General features: G+C 33.3%; 3 protein-coding genes across 4 annotated transcripts; all 3 read right to left on the minus strand.

Moving 5' to 3' along the window:
- Positions 1–2,409: 2,409 nt before the first annotated feature.
- LOC107073668 (uncharacterized) lies at positions 2,410–17,976 on the minus strand. Of its 2 annotated transcripts, none has more exons than XM_089176255.1 (2): positions 17,189–17,976; positions 2,410–11,133 (listed from the first exon to the last, which is right to left on the minus strand). In XM_089176255.1, exon 2 carries the CDS (start codon positions 9,170–9,172, stop codon positions 8,231–8,233), a length of 942 nt encoding a protein of 313 aa, XP_089032381.1. In that variant the 5' UTR covers positions 9,173–11,133; positions 17,189–17,976; the 3' UTR covers positions 2,410–8,230. Both variants share the same exon structure in this region, with proteins under 2 accessions (XP_089032381.1, XP_089032382.1).
- LOC149031360 (uncharacterized) lies at positions 3,213–3,947 on the minus strand. The gene is made up of 2 exons (XM_089176268.1): positions 3,542–3,947; positions 3,213–3,502 (listed from the first exon to the last, which is right to left on the minus strand). Exons 1-2 carry the CDS (start codon positions 3,945–3,947, stop codon positions 3,213–3,215), a joined length of 696 nt encoding a protein of 231 aa, XP_089032394.1.
- LOC149031361 (uncharacterized) lies at positions 10,865–11,824 on the minus strand. Its single transcript, XM_089176269.1, has one exon. The coding sequence runs from the start codon at positions 11,822–11,824 to the stop codon at positions 10,865–10,867; it is 960 nt and encodes a 319-aa protein (XP_089032395.1).
- Positions 17,977–22,196: the final 4,220 nt, after the last annotated feature.

Raw genomic sequence — 22,196 nt, forward strand, 5'->3', positions numbered from 1 at the left:
GCTGTAACTGAAGCTAAAAATCACGCTGATTGATGCCTTTCGCCGCGAGGGCCTCAGAAGATTGGATACTATAGCGGCCATTTAAAAAAAAAAATTTTAAAAATATCGGATTCTTATATTTTTGTATGTAATGAATAAACATGCTGAGTCTCAAAACGATTCATTTATTCCTTTCATTTTAAATAAGCCTCTGAAAAACGGTCAAAATTTAGGCGTTTACATGTATCGCCGGCCTTAAAGGTTTCTACAAATATGTTTGAAAAGTGTTTTTGACATAATTTTCATAATATTCTTACAAACTTTTCTGAAATATTGTGTAAACTCTATGCATAATTATTCTGCAAGGTTTTATAGAAATATTTTTTTATCAAGGTTTTGCGAAAAATAATATTTTTTTGAAATATTTCATAAAAAGGTTTCCAGAACATAATGCAAAAGATTGAGAGAAAATTTTCAAAAATGTTTTGAGAAATATTATTTGAAAGGTTGCTACAAGATTTATAAAACGTTTTGAAAAAATGATTAAAAGAAAACTTTTACAAACCTTTCTGCAACATTTAATGAAATATTTTAAATAATATTCTTACAATCTTTCTTGCAATATTTTATGAAAACTTTTAGCATAATTTCTGCTAGGTTTCATGGAAATTGTTTTAAACATTTTAATTACTCTATCATTAAAATATTTTTAAAATAGTCTTTAAATATTTTTGTAAAATCTTTTAGTAATCTTTTTCACAATATTTTAGAATGATGCCTGCAATGTTTCTGAAATATTTTTTGGGAATATTTTACGAAAATTTTCGCTGAAAGATTTCAAAACTTTTCGTGTTATGTAGGATAATATACTTAATATAGTTGATATTAAATAAAGGTTTCTGATTAATCAAAAAAAATAATGTTTATCTGCGTAGGCCGGAATTTTGATGGTGTATATTAGCCAATTTATTTTTGCATCACGTAATTCACGAGCATATTTTTCCAGCTTAGCATAATCATTGGGTGATGGATATTGGCATAAAAATCCATCATTTTCTTCCGTGATCTACTTGCTTGGTATCAGATCAATATCTTTCTTAACATTTGGATCATTAATTGCGAACTCAACTGCTGCATTCATATTTTTTTCATTAAAGTTCGCTAAGATAGCGAGTAAATATATTAAATCAAACAATTAATATTATTTAAATCACTTTAGCCTTATCATTTATTAATTATTGCTTATTTATTAGCTCAATCACTATTTAAGATGATAATGAAATTAGCAAATATCTAACAATTTTATATTTCTTTTTCATTAATTAAATAATAGCTAACACAAAAAATTTTTTTAATTGCACTTATAGTTTTGTAAGTTTTTTAAATATGAAGTTTTTTTATGATTAACCCATTGACTGCCAGACATATTTAGAGCGTCTTGCTTTAAATTTTTGAAAATATAATATTATTAAGTTACTAATATAATATTGTAATAGTATTTACAATAGTTGATAATTAATGCTTTTTACATCATATAAATATTTTTTTAATAATTCCTTACGAAAATAACTATTTGTAATTAATCTAAAATGGCAGCACACACTACGAAATATCTCGTAGTTGGCAGTCAATGGGTTAAAAAAAAAAACTCTTATAAATTTAATTCATAATTACCTTAATTAATTAATTATACACTTACCTCATAAATATTAGAGTAGTAAGTCGGCAAATCAGAAGCAACATACGACACCAAAGAACTGATGGAATACACTAGACACACACACACACACACACTTGTTACACTTGACGCTGCGTAACTTTTGTTTGTCACGAGTCGACTTTTCTTTGATTCTTGGAAATAAAAAAAATACCTATTCTTCGAAGATTATGAACACTAATAATTTTTCTAGAAAATTGAAGTATTATTTTATAATAGTTATTTATGTTTACATTAATTAAAGAATTTTACTTTCTATAAATTTTAATAAACAAACATCATTGTTAAGTAATTTTATAATTACAGTCAATTTCTCCCACTTTTCTTTGTATACACTCAATCCCCGATGCGTGTTTAGAATGCTCGATAAAAATTGCGCTAAATCTTTCAGTTATTCTGTCACATTTTTAAGAACACTAAATGCAAAAAAGTTTACAAGTAATAGTTTTTATAAAGATATACATGTTTATGCTGTTATTTAGAAATTATTATTTATAATAGATTTGATGAATAGTTTATTAATTCAATTACGTATGCAATAAAGATATTGCATAGAGATTTTTATTGCTATTCAATAAAATACACTTATTTTTTACTAATTTGATTGAAAATATTGTTGCTAAATCGGAAAATTTTTCTCCTATTATTATACCTATATCAGTTAAAGCAGTTGGGTAATTAAATAGAGTATCGGTACGAATCATTTTACGTCGTTAAATGTAAATATCATCTATTGTTGGTAATTTTTTAACTAGTTTCCTTATTAACAGTTTGTCAACGATAATTACGTCACTACATTTTAACATAACAAAATTATCAGGTCGCATCGAAGTCAAATAAATACTGTTTATAATAACACTCTTAACACTCAAGTATTCCACACCTTCATAAGTAAAAATGTCTGAAACTTCATCTATTATAGACTTTTTAACAATGGATTGCTTTTTAATTTTCACTTTTTTGTCATTATCTCAGATAACCTATTTAGAATCTGAGTTAGAGGTTGATAAGGTGATTTAACAAGTTTCTTAATTTTGCCAATATATTTTTCACCCTAAAATGCCGATAGATCACTTAATGTAATTTTAAATTGTATACGTCGTCGAGTAAATGTATTAAATTATAATGGTTTAAAGTTTGAGATTTTTCACCGTATAATGACGGTAATAAATAAAAGAATTTTCGTAATAATTCTTTTGCATAATCATTAAAAGTAATCATTAAATCTTTGCTGTGTAAAATTCTACAGGCAACAACAAAAAGTATAAAATGGTCATAAGTATCCTTTAGTAAGATATCTTTAAATATAACCGGTCCACAATGAAGTAAAACAAAACGATATTGTGTCGCTTTCCACCTAGCTAGGTCATTTATGTCAAATAATTTTCGCTGAAACTCAGAAGGAACGTGACTCGTTAATGACAAAAACTTCAATCGAAGAGACTTCACAACTGATATTTCCAAACGTGCTTTACTTTTTTCTAATATCCAAGATTCCATCAAAGTCTTCATCACATCAAGGAGTGAGTAGGAGCATTGAATCCAATACAACACCGTTGACAGGATCAAAACCAAGGATTTTAGTTAGAGGAGACTTTAAATTACCCGTATGATGTTCAGGTTGCATTTTTATTTTAACAGAATTTTTTTGTACGATGTTCGCAATCCATTTCAAAGTATACTCTAATTTTTTTTTTTCACCTACAGACACTCCTTCTGTGGTACATCTTTCACAAGCATAGAAAGTGCCTGCTGGCTTGCAACGTTTTATGAATGATCTAGCTTGTGAATCCGCAACGATAGCAGCTATTTTGAAATCATAATATTTTCATTCAATATTAATACCTGATTTAATTAACACTTTAGATTCTTTCACAAAGTCCGACAGATATTGATTTACATTAGCAGGTTTAGAGTCTCCGCAATATATAGCAGCTATGAAAGGATGAGTAATATACTTTTTATTAATAACCTTAACAGTAACAGGCCATACTTGAATTTGAGAATTTGTATAGACCTGCATACCGTCAATATGAATTAATACTTCAATGGTATCTTCAGTAAATATATGTGGAGATATAATTTTGTTTAATCCCTGTGCTATACCTAAATACTTATAATCACAATTAGAGTCTTTTAAAATTAAAATCGTTTGTTCTATTCGGTGATTTTTAGTTTCTAGCAAAGCTTGTGCTGTTTTGGGCAACGTTGGATGTCCTCCATCTCTCAATAATAATAATAACTCCGACATAACATTTAATTGAAGACTATTTATATTTTTTACAGAACAGTTACGCAGTTTTTCTTGGAAATTTACGATTGAATTCGTAGCAATTTCAACGACACCATTGTGATTATCACAGTCACTACTTTCATCAGTATTTAAACAAATATCATTATTTATACGACTCGCATAAATATTAATAAAATTTTACAGAAAACTTCCCCGCTTAATAGGTAGAAAATACAGCATTATACCCGGAGGGTGATACATAAATTAAATAATGATCAGCTTTTGGTCCTACAAATTTAGACCATAAATAGTGTAATACAAGAAAAAAAGAAAAGTATATAAATATAGATAGCTAAAAAGTACATATAGTAAGATAACTAGCCTTATAATAAATAGCTTATTTGATAAATATAATAGTGGTAAAATAAGAAAAGAAATATATAAGAAATTAACAGTATAATAAATAAATAAATAAATAAATATAGATAGCGTTGGTCGCAACTCGGCCTATGTATCAGGCAAGGTAACGCCGCTAATACTGTCGGCTTCCGGACACATGCTCCACGTAGATGTTCCGGGACCACCTAATCGTGTCGCTAACAATCAACCGCCCCATCATTGCGCTATAAAATTTACTGATTTTGAGGCGGTTGATGGTCTCCTTATTTCTGGGGTCCCAGGCGCCTAATGCCCCCATTACGAAAGGGAGGACAACTGTTTTATACCCGCGACACGCAAGTCATCGGCTAGGGGGGTGAATTTATCAATTTTTTTCTCGCGGGCTATGTCCAGGGTCTCCCTTCTATTTTCAAAAGGAACGCAGACATCTATAATGGTGACGGTTTTTTCGTTTTCGTTCCTAATCATAATATCATGCTGCAGTAGCCTATTAGGAGGGCTCGCATCCTCAACAGCCTGGTTCACGCGGACGACCCCACGCGTGCGATTTGCTTTTACTAGTCGTTCTATAATGGCGTCGTGCCGGAACTGTCGTGCGGCAGAGTGAGGGTTACAGTGGTTCAGAACATGTGGAATGGTTTCCACATCACCGCATAGCTGGCAACGCTTGTCACCGTCCCCCCAGCGTCTCGCTCCATTAAGGGGAAGAATGATAGGGCGGGCTCGGTGCACAAAGCGCCAATCGGCGAAGTGGGTGTTTCTACTACTCCGCATGAAATGATTTGCTATCCTGGACCGTGAGGTGACCTCAAATACCTTGCCTTGGTCGGATTTAACAAACAAACACCTACGGTACCAGGATATAACTGCCGTTCTCAACCTACCAACGACCTTATCTCTACTTGCAGATGTGGCTCTAACTGGGTGGCCACTGCCACCCCGACACATCAGGGAGAGTTTCTGGGTCTTCCCCCTACCATTCCCACCGAATTTCAAAAGTGTTGGCTCCTCTTCTGGTGGCATTCTGGGCCCTCGACTACAATGAGTAAGTGTCCGCCGAAGGTGCTGAGAGGACTTCCTCGACGCTCCCGGACAGGTATTGGGCAAGGTCATCTCCGCGGGGATCGCGTTTTATTCGGAAGGCTACCGTCTCCCTCAGTGAGCTCCACGCAAACATCCTGAAGCCGCGATCCTTAGATGTTAAAAGCTTAAATGTATAGCAAATTGTCAGGATGTCGATGAGGTCCGTGAGCTTGAGGAGCCCTCCTCCACCTTCCTTGGGGGGGGGGGCAGGAACACTACCTACGCGCTCGCACGCTGAGGGAGATGCAGCCACCCCCTCGCCGTCCGCTTGATGACCTTGTCCACGACTCCGCCACCATTTGGTCGGCGCTTTCCAACTCCTGAACGGTCCCCGCCGTCTCGATCAGACGGATCAGCACCCCCTGATCGCTGTTGGGCAAGGAGGGTTAGCGCGACGACGCTTAACCCCCCCCCTCCCACCCCTAGTCGAACCAGGAGGAGACTGACCGCCTGAAGGACGACGAGTCCGCCCTGTGCCCACAACAGGGAGAGGCCCTCCCTTCATTATATAAAATACTCCCTCCGGTATTATCTGTTGAATGGGAGAGGAATGGATTGTGTGTGAGGGGTGCGGCCTGATGTGTAGGTCTATGAAAGGAAACACCTCTAGGTTCAGGACGGTTTCCGGCGGGTCTCTCGGGGTTAAACTCGGACCCGGGGGACGTCGGCTCTCCTCTTCTTCCTCTTCCTCCCCTCTCCACTTCTTCTTCCACTCCCCACCAGCCACCATACCTCTTCTTGCTCCACCTTCCTTGATGAAGGCGGAGTCAGCCCCTGAGGGTCTGTCCCCTTTCCTTTTACCCCCGCCATCCACTGCTCCGGTTGTGTCTGCGGCCGCTGAGATGGTGTTGGCGGCCGCTGGGTTGGTGTTGGCGGCCGTACTGAGGAACTTCTCTGTCGTAGAGGGGCCCTGGTAGATGGAAGGGAGCCCGTACAGGTGGTAGTTGTGGTGGTAGCTGTAGTCAGTGTCGCTGGAACGCAGCTCGTGGCTACCTCCTGCTTCGGCGACAGCGGTGAAGAATACACCACCCTTCTACGGACTCCCATTTGACGCAGGGAGAGAACCCCCTTGAAGACCCTCCTCGCTGCTGTTGGTGGCGGACTCCGGGGCGTGGGGAGTGGCGGGCCGACGGATCTTTCACCCACCTCTAGAAGGGGCTCCAACGCTGTTGGTCTTGTTGGAGAGGGACCAGCGGGTGACGGGGTCCTCCTTGATGGTGTTCGGGGACCCCTTAATTGTAACCTTGTCACCCGCCTCCGTGTTTCTTCTTCTTGGAGGGGCTCGAGGGCTGGTGGTTGTGGTGGACAGGGATTTGCGGGTGGTGGGGTCCTCCTTCGTGATGGTGTTAGGGGGACCCTTGATTGGGATCTGGTCACCCGACTCTGCACGACGTTGGCGAATAACTCCCTGGAGTCCGAGTCGGAGAGTGAAGAGGGTATACGCGAGGGTGGTGAAGGCGTTCTTTGTGGAACTCACGTATTTCGAGGGGGGTGGGGGCGGTGGCATAAACATCTTTTTGTGATGCATGGTTACACAGTGATGGGCATATACCCCGTCGTTAATGTAACAACACTCAGCGCATTTATGGATGATTCTATAATTTATGTTTTTATGGTAAAATTTCAGGTGCCTTACATAGTCCTAGTGCCTCCGCCCCCCCTGTAAATATCCCACTCCGGCGACCATCGCGGTTCATCCTGCCTATGTTTTCGGTAGGACAGAGCTCGCACTGAAGCTCTGTGACGGTAGGGTTTAGAATAATTATTTCCCTAACGTTCTCCGCACCGACCTGGGCTGCTGTAAGCGATGTTATAATTTAAAAAAAAAAAAATTAATGTATAGTATTTAGGGCTGAGTAAATGACGTTAGATAATACGTCTAGTAGTTCGGCAATACAAGAGGCGACTGCCGGCGCGACGCACATAGCGCGACGAGCTCGCTAGCCCAAGACTCGCACATTAATACACACATTACCCGCACCAAGTAGTCCGCGACAATACCGCGGATGACGCAAAACAGACACACCTGACTAACAAACGCGCTGTAGTGACAATACCACTACAGACACACTCACACTTTTTACATAACCCAAAAGGGGGTTTCTTAACAATATATGTCAATCCTGAACATACTCCCCCGGTTGATGCATCAGCGAAGCGTCGGGTGCATCAATGTAAAACAAAATGAAAAGTCAGAATTCTAATGTGTCATCTTACATTAGTTAAAAAACAAAAAAAAGCAGTATCATTAAATACGATATCTTTGAACTTAAATCATCATCAATTTTTTAAGTGCTATCATTACAAATTAAATAAAGAAAATTAACTTTTTAAATTGACAAGAAATGAAAGATTACTTAATCTTGACATATGACGATTTCCTTTTCCTCGGTAAACATTTTACAATAATTGGTTTACTAAATTTTTACTTAATATTAATATCAGACTCACGTTTCAACGCCTCATCAAAATTATTAATTAAATCATCATTATGCAAAAGCAAAACTAACTTTGTAATTGGGCTATCTAATTCTGTAGTTGCCGTTTTCACTCTCACAACTCGCACAAGTCTATCTGTACCAGTCCATACCTTTATGATACGACCCAAAGGCCTTTTCAAAATTTCCAATATATGGCATAGGCTTATTACAAACACCATCTACACAGTTCATGTCGCAACATGGAGTATAAATTCCATTTTTACACTGTTGCCGTAAAATTTTACTTGATAAACGTCGACAATTTGCATTTGTTACAGCCATGGTTAGGAATAAAAATTCCCCGTGGAAGAAACTTATATATGGCATTAAAAAGAATAATCATTGTAAAATCATTTTCATCGTTTCATAATCTTGTAGTATTGTAAATACCAAATATTGTATGAAAGCAATTCCAATAGGTGTAATACTTAAAATAGTTATTACAGTACTTCTTGATTTGTTAAGGAAACTAAATATGTATGATATAAATATACAGTTTAAACCAACGATTACTAGCAATAATATTGTTAATAATATTTCTGTTTGACGATAGAAACGTATGTCTAATATAATATCCATTATGCAAAATCCTAGTGTAATAAACAATGAGGATATTAAGCAAATTAGAAAATCGAAAAGAAACATGGTGAGCCAATACGACACAGACGTAACTCCAGTCATTCGTTGTAACTGTTTAACTTTAGTAGAAGGTTCTTGTAACGAATGAATAACAAATAGTGCTAAAGTGAGAAATAAAACGAAACAAAGTGTTAAAACTCGTGAAAGTGGTTCCATTTCATACGAAGAAATTGAATTGGGTAATTGTTGTTTAGACATTTCGATGGAATATTTGTTGTCCCCAGTTATATTACGAAGGATGGTATTTGACAAAATATTCATAGTCAGGGGTAAACTGTGCATCATCGTTCCAGAATATAAACCATTGGCAGTTATTTCTGAAGTATTCGTGCTATTAAATTCAGCAGATATAACTACATGATTATGATAATCTGCTTTATCCTTTCTACCAAGTGATAATAGCTCTTTAAAAATGCTTCCAGTTGCAACATTAATTGCAGTTCCCCAAAATTTCTCGATTATTTCCTTATATCCATTACCATAATCGCTATTATCGGAAGAATAAAATGCCTTGGGATTTCTGTACATGTTGAGCTTTAAAGGCGTTATTTCGGACGATTCAGAAGGATTATTTATTATTGTTTTGGTACCCCTCATTTTCAATAACATTTCCCAAGTATTTCTTCTCGTTTCAGGATCCATACCGGATGTTGGTTCATCCAAAATGAATGCACTAGCATCACCAATGAGTGCCAATCCAAGACAAACACGTCTCTTTTGACCACCAGAAAATTTAGTGGGAAGACAATTTCGTTTTTCACTTAATTTTAATTTAGCAAGTAAATTCTCAACATTGCGTTGGATTTCATCTCGTGTTTTATATTTATTTTTTAACAACCCGAGGTCTACAATCTGTTGGAACACATTTAAATCTGAAAAAACAATATTTTCTTAAAGATTTTCCCGCCAAAGTATGGATTGATATGGTCTATCTGAAGGCTGAATTAAAATTTGTCTAAACATCTTTTGAATGTCAGTAATAAAGACGAATCTATAGTTTCTCCATTTCAAAACTAAATCGAAAATGTTTGGTAGCAGATTCTGTCCTGCATGTAAAATAGCGTTGAGAGATGTGTTTTTGCCAACAGGCTGAGCCATTAAAGACTACCCGAAGCTTTGTGGTAGTACTGGCTTCCTTTATAATCCCATGATGTGGTAAGTACCAACGGGGTACTGAAGTATCTGAACTAACTAAACTCATATGATTGAGGTCAAGGTACTCTTTCAAGAATGAGCTATAAGAAGATTTTAATTTTACATTTAAATTGAAACGAGTCTCCATTCTAAGTAACATATTTTTAGCTAATTGATAGCTTTTCTGCGACTCGGCATGTAGTGAATCAGTTGAAGCTTTAAAGGGTAATTTAACACTGAATCTGCCAGAGTCAATAAAAATATGAGGGTCTTCGAAGATTTTTTCACACTCCCTTTCCTCATTAGTTAAGTATTCTGAATGATACGGAATTTCCTCTACTTCCCAAAATTGTTTCCCTAATTCATTAAGTGGTACTACTTCAGTAACATGAAGACTTGTTACAGTACCTGTCTTGTTATTATCGTTATTGGAGCTATCAGGCCCAGATAATAACCACCCTAATGAGGATTTTGAAGCGATAGGCAAATTTATGCCTAACTTAAGCACTTGATCTTGTATTATCAAGGCATGGGCCGAAGCACCTAATAATAAGTCAATTTGATCAGATTTGTAAAACTCTGGATCAGCTAGTTGAAGATTATTCAATGTATTGTTGTAAAAGTAATAACAATGATCAGGTGGACGATAAGCTGAGATTTTATTTACCATCAGTGCATTAATTTTTAACGAAAAATCTGATTGAAAGTAAGGCTTTAAAGTAAAGTCAACAGCACTAGTCACTTCGGACATAATCTTTTCACCTACACCTTTAAGTTTAATTCAGACTTTATTCTGTTTTAATTGAAGCAATTGAGTTAAGGATCTTGAAATTAATGATGTTTGAGAACAAGGGTCTATCAATGCACGAACTATTATTGGCTTACCAGACTTGGTATAAACCAAGAAACCCTAGCTGTAGCTAACAAAACTGAGTGACGACTATTGATCTGAGTAGTATAAACATTTAAACTTAAGTTATCAATTGGTTGCTTTACTTCAGGTTAAATGCATTCAGACTCCTTATTGGTAGTCCTTGCAATAGTCCGTGCAATATCCTTATCCCTATGCATAACAGTATGGTGCATCTTTTTACAGTTGAAACAAGTGTATTTAGATTTACACATCTTGCTTGAATGATTCCTAAGACAATTAATAAAAAGCTTGGCCTTCCCTACAAATTCCTTTTTATTAGTCCAACCTTATGTTAAAAAGTCCGGACATTTAGAGATAAAATGACTCCCTTTGCAGTATGTACAAGAAGTACCGGGTTTTACATTAGTTTGATGAGCTGATTTGACTCTAGCTTCTTTTGTTGATTTGGAAATAGTTTCCTTTGCATTTTTATTTCTAATAGGTGACTTTTGGGTAAAGGATTCTAACGTAATAACCTGAGAGGAAAGAAAGCTTCTCAATTTATCCATACTAGGAGCTTCAGTGGAACAGCCTAAATACCTTTGCCATTCTCTAGCTGTGTAAAAATCAAATTTACTAGTTATTAATCCTATGACAACATCTGTATACCCATCTCTACCCATATTTCTTAAGGTATCGAGGGGGCCAATTGTTTCTTTCATAAGTTTCTTCAAAGATGAAGAAGAACTGTTACTCATTTGCTCAGCAGTAATAATTGTTTTAACATATTCAGTGACCAACCTACGCTTATTATCATAGTAATCTAGAATGGTATTTAATGCTTGTGGGTAACTTTCCCCAGCTAAAGGAATGTTTTTTATGAGATCAGCTACCTCATCTTTCAGATGAGATCTCAGATATTGATGTTTTAGCACTGGTAATAAGTCAGCCTTACTATGAATAATTGCCTTGAATATATCCCTAAAGTTAGACCACTCTTCGTATTTGCCAGAGAAGGTGGGTATTTCTATAGTAGGTAAACTTTGGAAACTAACAGTATTATTACTATTAAAAGATTGGTTGTGGTGGCTTTCACCCACAGATGTATTTAAAGGGGTTAAAAATTCATTAAACTCACCTAAATTATTATAATAATTCTCTTCTACATTACCAAGGAGGTCATGTTTAAAGTAATCGTGACTAACAGATACATCCTTTAATTCTAATATTTCATTGTGATTTATCTTGAACTGTTCAAATCTTTCATTCATTTGCTGTAATCTTGCCCTACCATGACCAGCTAGCATTTTAGACTCGCCTAATTTTTTTAAAATTGGAAAAGGCATTTGCAATTTGATTTTGCAATATTTTTTGATTGGAGTATAATACTTCCATTTTTTCTTATTTTAATTACTACCTTGAATTAATAAGTGAAATAGTGATTATTTGAATTGATTCACTATAGAGTAATTTGTCCTACAAGTATACTACAAGAGGACTGTATAGTCGCCTAATAACAATAAGAGACTTCAAAAGTATAGTTAATGGTTTCAAAATGAGAAACGCTAAATTAAATGATGAATTTTCTACTAGTGCAATACTAGAGATATATCCTAACCACAACAGGGTAATAGGTTACTAAATGGTACCGTTACCGACTAACATGTACGGCTGTGAGAGTGCAACAGTGTATACAATCTTTATACACTTAATTCAATTTTATATCTAAAGTAGTATATATATATATATATATATATATATATGTAAAGAAAGTGTACTTTCTTCCTTTGTGATTACGCGCGCTTTCATAAGTAGGAAGGTAGTAGGAAAGGCGTTATGTGTATAAACCTAATTGGATACACAAACAAAAGAGACAAAGCAAAGATGTAACGTATATGGATCAGAGGGGATATAAATAAGAGAGAAAAGACGTTACATATACAAATCAGATTAGATATTTAAAAAGGATAGATAGATTTAATAGACTAAGAAAGTGAGTGATAAAAGTGAAGAATAGACATAATTGTCGTTTTTCGTTTCAGGTAATATTATATTATTCATTTTGTAAATATTGTATATAGGAAATAAGGTTGACATAGAAATAAATTCGTTTCAGAACAACACTTTGTGCTATTCTTGACCGTTTTGTTTGAACCATTCCTATTCTGGTCTTATAAAACGACAATTTCTATAGAACAAAAAGAAAATGGAAAAACTACAGTTCGAATTTCAGGTGATACCTTCTCCAACAGAATCAAAAACAAACATTATGATTATAACTACAATTAAGACAGAAAATGGGGAAATATATGTTCTACCTGAGGAATATCAGAATGTAAGTCAGCATACCGAATTAAGGAAAACAAGCGTGTTTGCAAGTTTGAAAGAATCGGCCAAGAGACACGAGAAGAAAAAATTATGGATAGGTTTGTCAGAAGAATTAAAAAAGGTTTATATGGATGAGTATGGAAATATGAAATTTAAAAACTACTTTTTGGATACAATAGAGGAGAAAAAAGAAAACACAGGAAACGAAGATCTAAAAACACTAATAGAACAAATAACAATAGCTAATGGAAAAAAAGATGGAGAAAAAGATTTAAAAAATATTTCAGAAAAATTTATATTAGAAAAATTCATTAGTAAGAACACAAATACAAAACAGTGGATAGAGACGTTTGAGAAAGAATGCAGAAGATTTGACATCACAGAGGATAACATGAAGATCGGAATACTAAGACTATTCCTAGACAAATCAGGCCAGGATTGGTATCTTTCAACTAACGCAGAACTTGGAGAAAGAGATTGGGAAGGATGGAGAGATAAATTTATACAAACCTTTGAAGATCAAGGTTGGAACAGATGGGCATACGCTGTAGCATACAGATACAAAGAAGGATCATTACTAGAATATGCAATACGGAAAGAAAAGTTATTGTTAGATGCAGATAGGGAAATCGACATGAAAACAAAAACCGCATTAATAGCGGTAGGAATGCCTGAAGATATAAGAGAAGGGATAGAGAAAGATAAAATAACAGACAGAATTTCTCTTTTTAAAGAAATACGAAAATTAGAAAGCATGGTAATGAAGATTTAATAGTAAAAACAAGGGACTGCAAATTTTTCTCCACACTAGACATAAATTCTGCCTTTTGGTCAATTCCCCTTAGAATAGAAGATAGAACAAAAACCGGTTTTGTAACACAAGATGGACATTACCAATGGACCTGCCTCCCATTCGGCTTAAAAACAGCACCAGCGATATTCCAAAGGATACTAAGCAATATCTTAAGAAAAAATAATTTAAAAGATTTTTCGGAAAATTACATAGATGATATACTTATTTTTTCACCAACCTTTGAAAAGCACATAGAACACTTAGAACAAGTGTTAAGTGCGATACTAAAAGAAGGATTTCGATTGAAATTTAAAAAATGTACATTCGCTTCTAACTCTGCTAAATACCTGGGACACATAATAGAAAATAATACAGTCCGGCCAATCAAAGACAACCTAAAATCAATAGAAAATTTTCCACAACCAAAAACTCAAAAGAACATAAGACAATTTTTAGGCAAAATAAACTTTTACCATGAATATATTCCGAAAAGTGCCATAATACTAGATCCACTCCACAAATTATTGAGAAAAAATGAAAAGTTTATATGGACAGAAGATTGTGAAAAATCATTCCAGGAAATAAAAAAGCTACTATGCAAAAAACCAGTATTAGAAATATTCGATCCAAAATTAGAAATAAAACTATACACAGATGCATCAATAGAAGGTATAGCAGCAATACTTAAACAAACACAACCTAATGGAAAAGATAAGCCAATAGCTTATTTTTCAAAGAAATTAACAGAAACTCAAAAGAAGAGAAAGGCTATATACTTGGAATGTCTGGCGATAAAGGAAGCGGTGAAATATTGGCAACAATGGCTTATTGGGAAAAGATTCACAGTGTTTTCAGACCACAAACCACTGGAAAACTTGAATATTAAAGCAAGAACAGACGAAGAACTAGGCGATTTAGCGTACTACTTATCACAGTATGATTTTGTAATAAAATATATTCCAGGAAAGGACAACATAGAAGCGGATTGTCTAAGTCGAAACCCAGTATTAGAACCAGGGGAAGATACAGAAGAAGCGCTAAGAACTGTGAATCTAATAGAGATAAACGAAATTCAAAGGGACCAAGCTGAAAACAAAAATATTCAACAAAATATAAGGAAACTTATAGAGAAAAATAAGATATTTTATAAGCACACAAGAAAGGGGGATAAAATAATTTTATCAGAGAAATTAAGCAAAAAATTAATAGAAAAAATTCACAAGGAATGGTGCCATATTGGTATACGCCAAATGACAGCAAGAATGAGTAAGAGATACACAGCAAAAAATATGACAAAAAATATAATAAAAATATGTAAAAATTGCAGGATATGTTTGGAGAATAAAACAAGAGGGCAAAGGAAATATGGACTAATGTCACACTTGGGCCCAGCGACAAAGCCTTTTCAAATTATGTCACTAGATACAATAGGGGGTTTTGGAGGAAATAGATCAACAAAAAGATATCTACACTTATTAGTTGACCATTTTACAAGGTACGCTTTCATAATAACATCACGGACACAAAACGCAAATGATTTCATAAAATTAATAAAAAAAGTAATAGAAATAAATCAGATAGAAATGATTTTAGCAGACCAATATCCAAGCATTAATTCAAGAGAATTTAAAGAATTTTTAAAAGAAAAAGGAATAAAAATAATATTTACAGCCGTAGATTCGCCATTTTCGAATGGTTTAAATGAAAGATTAAATCAAACCATAGTAAATAAAATTAGATGCAAAATTAATGAAAAGGAAAATAAAAAAGCATGGACAACAATAGCTCATGAATGTATAAAAAAATACAATGAGACAGAACACTCAACAACTAGATTTGCCCCAAGATATTTATTAGATGGATCAGACGTGAGTATAGTACCAGAAGAATTAAAAGAAGTTGAAGAAAAAGATATATGGCTTAAAAACAGAAAAACAGCAATAGAAAATACGATTAGATCTCATGACTATAATAAAACGCTATTCGATAAAAATAGAAAAGAACACAAATTTAACATAGGAGATTTAGTATATATAGAGAATGGAAATAAATTAAATAAGACGAAATTGGATAAATTGAGAACTGGACCATATGAGATAATAGGTCAGATATCGGATTCAATATATAACATAAAAACAGGAAAAAAAGAAATACAGATTTATTCCATATAACAAAGCTCATACCAATTACCGATGAAACAGAAGACACAGATAAAGAATGATAAATATCACAAATAGAATACAAATTATGAAGTATTTTCACCCGGAGGGGGGAGATGTAAAGAAAGTGTACTTTCTTCCTTTGTGATTACGCGCGCTTTCATAAGTAGGAAGGTAGTAGGAAAGGCGTTATGTGTATAAACCTAATTGGATACACAAACAAAAGAGACAAAGCAAATATGTAACGTATATGGATCAGAGGGGATATAAATAAGAGAGAAAAGACGTTACATATACAAATCAGATTAGATATTTAAAAAGGATAGATAGATTTAATAGACTAAGAAAGTGAGTGATAAAAGTGAAGAATAGACATAATTGTCGTTTTTCGTTTCAGGTAATATTATATTATTCATTTTGTAAATATTGTATATAGGAAATAAGGTTGACATAGAAATAAATTCGTTTCAGAACAACACTTTGTGCTATTCTTGACCGTTTTGTTTGAACCATTCCTATTCTGGTCTTATATATATATAAATTTTTTCAAATTATCAATATATAAATTATTCATAAGAATGTATGATTATAATTTATATAATGTGATTATCAAAGATTATAGATGAAAGTTGAGTCTGTATATGTTTAACCCTTAGCTTGGTTACGCTTAATGCTCACACAATTGATGTAAAAAAATATTATCTCAAAAAGAAATTATTATTTTTAAAGAATATTATTCAAAATTACTTGTAAAAATATAAGAAATATTTTTTATTTGTGATTAGAAATATATTTTTATTTAGATGTGAATTAGAATTTTGAAATTATTATTTATTTAGATGTGAATTAGAAATATATTTAAATTTGTGTGCACTTATGATTTAAAATATTATTTGTAAATTTATTATTTTATTAAATTATTATTTCTAAAGAAATTTTACTTTGTTGGTTTCAAGTATAGAATTATTTTCGTTAGCTAAATGAATAGTTTATCATCAAGTATGTATAGCACTATTCTAAATATAAAATGTATACAGAAAGTTGCTTCATGTAGCAGAACACAAACGAGTAAACAAACCCAATATGACATTCAATATTATCAGTTAAATTTTTTCCATATTATTTTTGGGTATAATATCTATTTTTAAGAGGAAAATAAAAGCTTATTTATAAACTATGTAACCTTGACTAAAAGAAATAATATTTCATTTCGCAATCCAAATGAAAATAACCTAGCATATTGAGCTAATGCTAACATACAATTTATTTTTGAAAATAATATTCTCTCTCGGAAGAGAATGTTCGCGTGACTATTAGTTTTTACTAACTGTTATTCTCTTGCCTCGTTAGATCCAACAAGGAATGAGTCATTGAAGGCCAAAGTTGTTTACCTCACGAAATGCCGCGCTGTTCGAAGTCTTTGTCGTACGGCTACTGCTTGTGCTGACCCTGAAGCTTGAAACTCCCGGTAGCCTGCGTCCATTTATTGTCCAACCTTCCGAAATGCTGCGATGTTCAAAGTCTTTGTCGTACTGCTACTGCTTGAGTTGACCTTGATGCTTGAAACTCTCGGCTACCTGCGTCTTTTTAATGTCTAACTAAAATTTACATGACGCATTGGAATTTTAGTATGTTATAATTTTACAAGGCTTTTTTAATGAGATGATTCGAGATGCGCGGACGCAACTCTCGATAAATGATGAGTGATGATTTGCTCACGTAAGACGTGAGACTTACAAAAAGCTCTCTATTTAATGAGAGAAATTTGAGAAATGAATTGGTATGTCAAATAAAAATTTGACAAGATTAATGAGTGCTCTAAACCACTCAGCACACTGACAAAACACAGGTACTTTTACTGAAATCTTGTGGGAGAACTCCCTGAGTCGCCTCGTGCCGATATTAAAAATTTACGCAATCCTTTGTACTGGTTTCTTCCTGGTTATGCAAATATAACGAATTAATAGAAACTTTGAGTAGATAATCTTTCTTTTTTCTAATGACAATATTTGAACAAAGAAAGTTAACAAAAAGTAGTGCGAAAAATGTAAAATTAGAATAAAAAGTGAATCCGGCTCGAAGGACCAAAAATGTATAGTTTTTAGGACTGAGTTAATGACGTTAGGTAATACGTCTAGTAATTCGGCAATACAAGAGGCGACTGCCGGCGCGACGAGCTCGCTAGCCCAAGCCTCGCACATTAATACACACATTACCCGCACCCAGTGATCCCAGAGACTTTAGTTCGTTTGATGGACACAGGGGCGCAAAATTATCGTACGCGGCAGAAAATTATCGTACGCCCCGGGAAGATTTGAAATCCGACAAATCTCGGACAAAATTTTGAAAAAGTCGGAAAAAGTGTCCAAGTTCCAACTTTTTCAAGTTGATGACCTTTTTTTTTTACTCATCAAGTTCCCAAATCCTAAAAACGATCGTTCGCCGGGAGATCGTGGTGGTGGTGGTGCACCTTTGCAAAATTTGTTGACAAAAAAAAAGGGTCATCATGTTTTCGAAATTCCAAATGGATCGTACGCCACGATTTTAGATCGTACAGGACCTCAAATTATCGTACGCGTACGATAATTATCGTACGAATGGGATCGCTGCCCGCACCAAGTAGTCCGCGACAATACCGCGGATGACGCAAAACAGACACACCTGACTAACAAACGCGCTGTAGTGACAATACCACTACAGACACAGTCACACTTTTTACATAACCCAAAAGGGGGTTTCTTAACAATATATGTCAATCCTGAACAAATAATAATATAATTAAGAAATAAACTAACTAAATAAACAAGTAAATAACTATGAACTAAATAAATAAAAATAAATAAATAATAAATAATAACTAAATAATAAATAAATAAGTAATGGATAAATAAATAATTTAAAATAAATAAAAAGTTATTAAATAAAAAAATAAAATAAATATGTTAATAAATTAAAATAAATAAAAAAGTTAATAAATAAAAAAAAATAAAAAAAATAAAAGGTAAAACAGAACCGGGAAGGAGAGTCAATAAAATGGAATGTCAAAAAATAAAAAAATAAAAAAGGAAAAAAGTCAAAGAAATTTTGGAGTGAGAGAGGGGATGGCCCGGTCTGTGAGGAGTGAAAAGGGAAAAAAAGGGTATTAAAAATATTTATTAGTGGCCAAAAGTGGCCACAGTCAGTAATTAAAATTTTGTTTATCGTAGTCAGTAAAATAGGAATCGCTCACGGCGTCGCGAAGGATAACCGGTATCCGTCGGCAAGCGAGCAATTACCCAGTCGGTACAGAGCCTGCCTTCTTTGCCTTTTTTAATTCGTGCCAAAGTGACGCGTCTGGCGCAGCGTGTATTAATAAATTAAAACAAATACGAAATAAATTAATAAAATAAATTAAACAAAATGAATTAACACGTTGCGAAGATTCGAAAAAAGATGGGGAAGGAAAGGGGAAGGAAACAACGTTAACAGATATATCTGTAGACGTTGGGGATTTAAAGTTTGAAAGAAAACAAAGGATAGGAGAAAGTTGGTATAAACAAGGTCAAGGGTATTTTCGAATCTTCGAAAACGAAAGTATGTCAATCTAATTTAATTTAACAGGTGATTTAGAATATCTTACGATCAATATAATATTATATAAAACAAAATAAGTTGAAATAAATGATATAAATTAATAAAATTAGATGAATAAATTATTTAAATTACCAACCCTCTAGCTTACGAGTAAGATATTTTCAATCATCCGGTAGGTATTTGTTTTAAACATAACTTTAATTAGTTTAATTAAACTGGTTTAAAACAAATATACAAATAAATAAATTAAATAAATAAAATAAAATAAAAATAGAATAAGATAAAGTGACTAGACTAAAGGTATTTGCCGTGATTGCGAGAATGTTTGAACTACACAATAGCTAAGATAATTAATTAATTAGACAAATTATTTACAAATATTGAATTAAATAAATAAATAAATTTGACAGATAAATAATTCTCGCACTAACGTTTAAGAACAAAAAAAAAGATTGACATACGTTTAACGGATTGCCGTAATTACGGAAATTTAAAATTTACAGAAATAATAAGTTAAATATACAGAGGTGAAATTTCGCGTAATTACGGCAATGGACGACACGAACACGCAGAAAATAAATACATACTAAAAAAAAAAATAATAAATAAAACACCAAGTACTATACACGTGAGAAAAACTTGATGCGCCACGAAACCAATAGTCCACCACTTCCGAATTTTCCCGTCACTTAGACACTAAACTTTTTTTTTGAGAGAGAGATTTGAGAGCTTATACTAGTGTCACCAGTATCATTATAAACAAATGTGACATCTTTTTTTTTCAACAATTTCACTTTTAATATTTCGATTTTGTTGTAGGTAACTGTTTTTTTTTAAATGTTTTTAGCACTGTATATTTTTTAAGGGGGGGTGGATAAGTTTGATTCGATGAAAAAAAGGCATGTTTTTACGAATTTTTTTTGGCGATATGGGTAATGCAAATATATTTGTTCAAAGTACATATCATAATACTTGGCTTGAGCTATATTTTTCAAAATTTTGATACAAAAATATTAAGAATTAACCAAATGGCGGCCAATCTCCGGAGACGTCTCGAAAAAAATCTTGAATTGCGGTGTTCAACAAAACTCTCGGAAAAATCTTCTAAATCAAAAAAATCAAAATGCATTAGTTTAAATAAATATTCTCCTAAATATCCCTGGGAGGAAATTTTTTTTTTTTTAAGAGAAAACTTCTTTAGAATGGGTGTTATTTGAAAAGTTAATAAACGAAAACGGAGCTATGAAACAACTGCTACACTACATAACAAGTGAAAAAGAGACAAACATATAGGATTTAGCCTGCGAGAGAAGGAGACGGAACATAGCTATACAGTTTTTCCTATTCTCAGTCTCCTCTTTATGCTATGTTTCGTAGTTATCGCTCCTGGTTGTATATGTATGTGTTTCTGTGCGACTGCATACTCCAAAGCGTGGACACATATTATTTCGATACTCGAAATTTTTGTTGGTAGGAGCGATAGAAAGGTAAAAGAATAAACAGAGATAAGCACGTAGGTATGCGACAAAAGTATAAGGTCCAAACCAACCGACGGTCGAAATATAATAAGAAGGTGCGTGGTCTGATTTTTTTACCAAACGTGTCATTTCTTTCTTATTTAAAAATGTTTCTACTTTATTGAAAAATAATATAAAATTCTTTATTTCGCAAATATTGTTATTAACAATTACGAAATATACAGAATATAATAATAGTATTGTCTGCAATATTTAAAAAAAAATGAAATAATTATGAGATAAATCGGAGAAAAAAATTAAACAACATTGTCGAATACTTTTCTTGTAAATATCCAAAGACATGTTTTTTAATTACAATGTTTGCGTATTTAGGAAATTTATACTAAGTTTCCAATAAAATAGAAAAGTTTTAAAATAGAAGAAACTAGACACGTGACAAAAACAAATAAATCTTATTTACTTTATATTTCCAATAAAAATACAATAATGTAACTTATTTTCCAAATATAGAAAAAAATATATAGAAAATAAATTTAAAAAAATTGTTTATTATTATAAAATAAAACAGCGCAAATGTGAAATAGATATTATAATCGTTGTAATTAAAAACCCGATGAAACGAAAGAAATACGACAAAAATTATTCCCTTCTTTAACAGCATCTACAGTTATTAGTTGCAACACAAAAAGAAATACTTGTGTATGCTAACCCATGATAAAGATATCTCAAATTTAAAGGAAAGGTTAAAAGAGTGGAAGAAAAAATTCATCTACCTGAGTTTCAAAAAAATATATATATTATATTTACTTGGATTAGGACGTTGTAAATTTCTTTCGACAAATATTCTACAATTTTCGTCTATATCTGGTGCTATCGCATTTAGCATTCCATCTGGATGGATCGAATTTTGAAAATATTAGTTTTTGTCAGCTACTTAACCCCCATGGTCGGTTCTTTACCATAAGAATAGAATTATAAAAAACAGGGAAGGTCTGTTAAAATTCGATCTATATTTATTATCTTTATTATCAATGCGATAATATTCATGCCTATAGTATTTTTTTTTTACAACGTGTCATATCTTTTCTATTTATAAATGTTTCTATTTTATTAAAAAATTTGTATTAAATTCTTTATTTCGCAAATATTAGAATAAATAATTATGAAGTACATAGAATATATAATATATATATTGTCTGAAATATTAAAAAAATAAGGATTACCAGATACATCATAGAAAAAGAATTCAAGAATACTGTGGAATAAATTAGGAGCAGCTGACAAATTCCATTCAAAAGCCAGTAAATTACTGTCAGATTTTTATATTTTGCTTCTTTATAAAATATAT

The sequence above is a fragment of the Polistes dominula genome, unplaced genomic scaffold (genome assembly GCF_049000335.1).
Source record: "Polistes dominula isolate Pdom_NZ unplaced genomic scaffold, Pdom_raw_medaka contig_281, whole genome shotgun sequence".
NCBI lineage: Eukaryota > Metazoa > Arthropoda > Insecta > Hymenoptera > Vespidae > Polistes > Polistes dominula.

Bases quoted from the DNA above. Each gene is read 5' to 3' on its own strand.
- LOC149031360 (XM_089176268.1), bottom strand. From the start codon at position 3,947: ATGTCGGAGTTATTATTATTATTGAGAGATGGAGGACATCCAACGTTG. The intron at 3,503-3,541 runs GTATTAATATTG...ATTTCAAAATAG, and splicing joins TAAAGTGTTAATTAAATCAG to CTGCTATCGTTGCGGATTCA.
- LOC107073668 (XM_089176255.1), bottom strand. From the start codon at position 9,172: ATGGATCCTGAAACGAGAAGAAATACTTGGGAAATGTTATTGAAAATG.
- LOC149031361 (XM_089176269.1), bottom strand. From the start codon at position 11,824: ATGCTAGCTGGTCATGGTAGGGCAAGATTACAGCAAATGAATGAAAGA.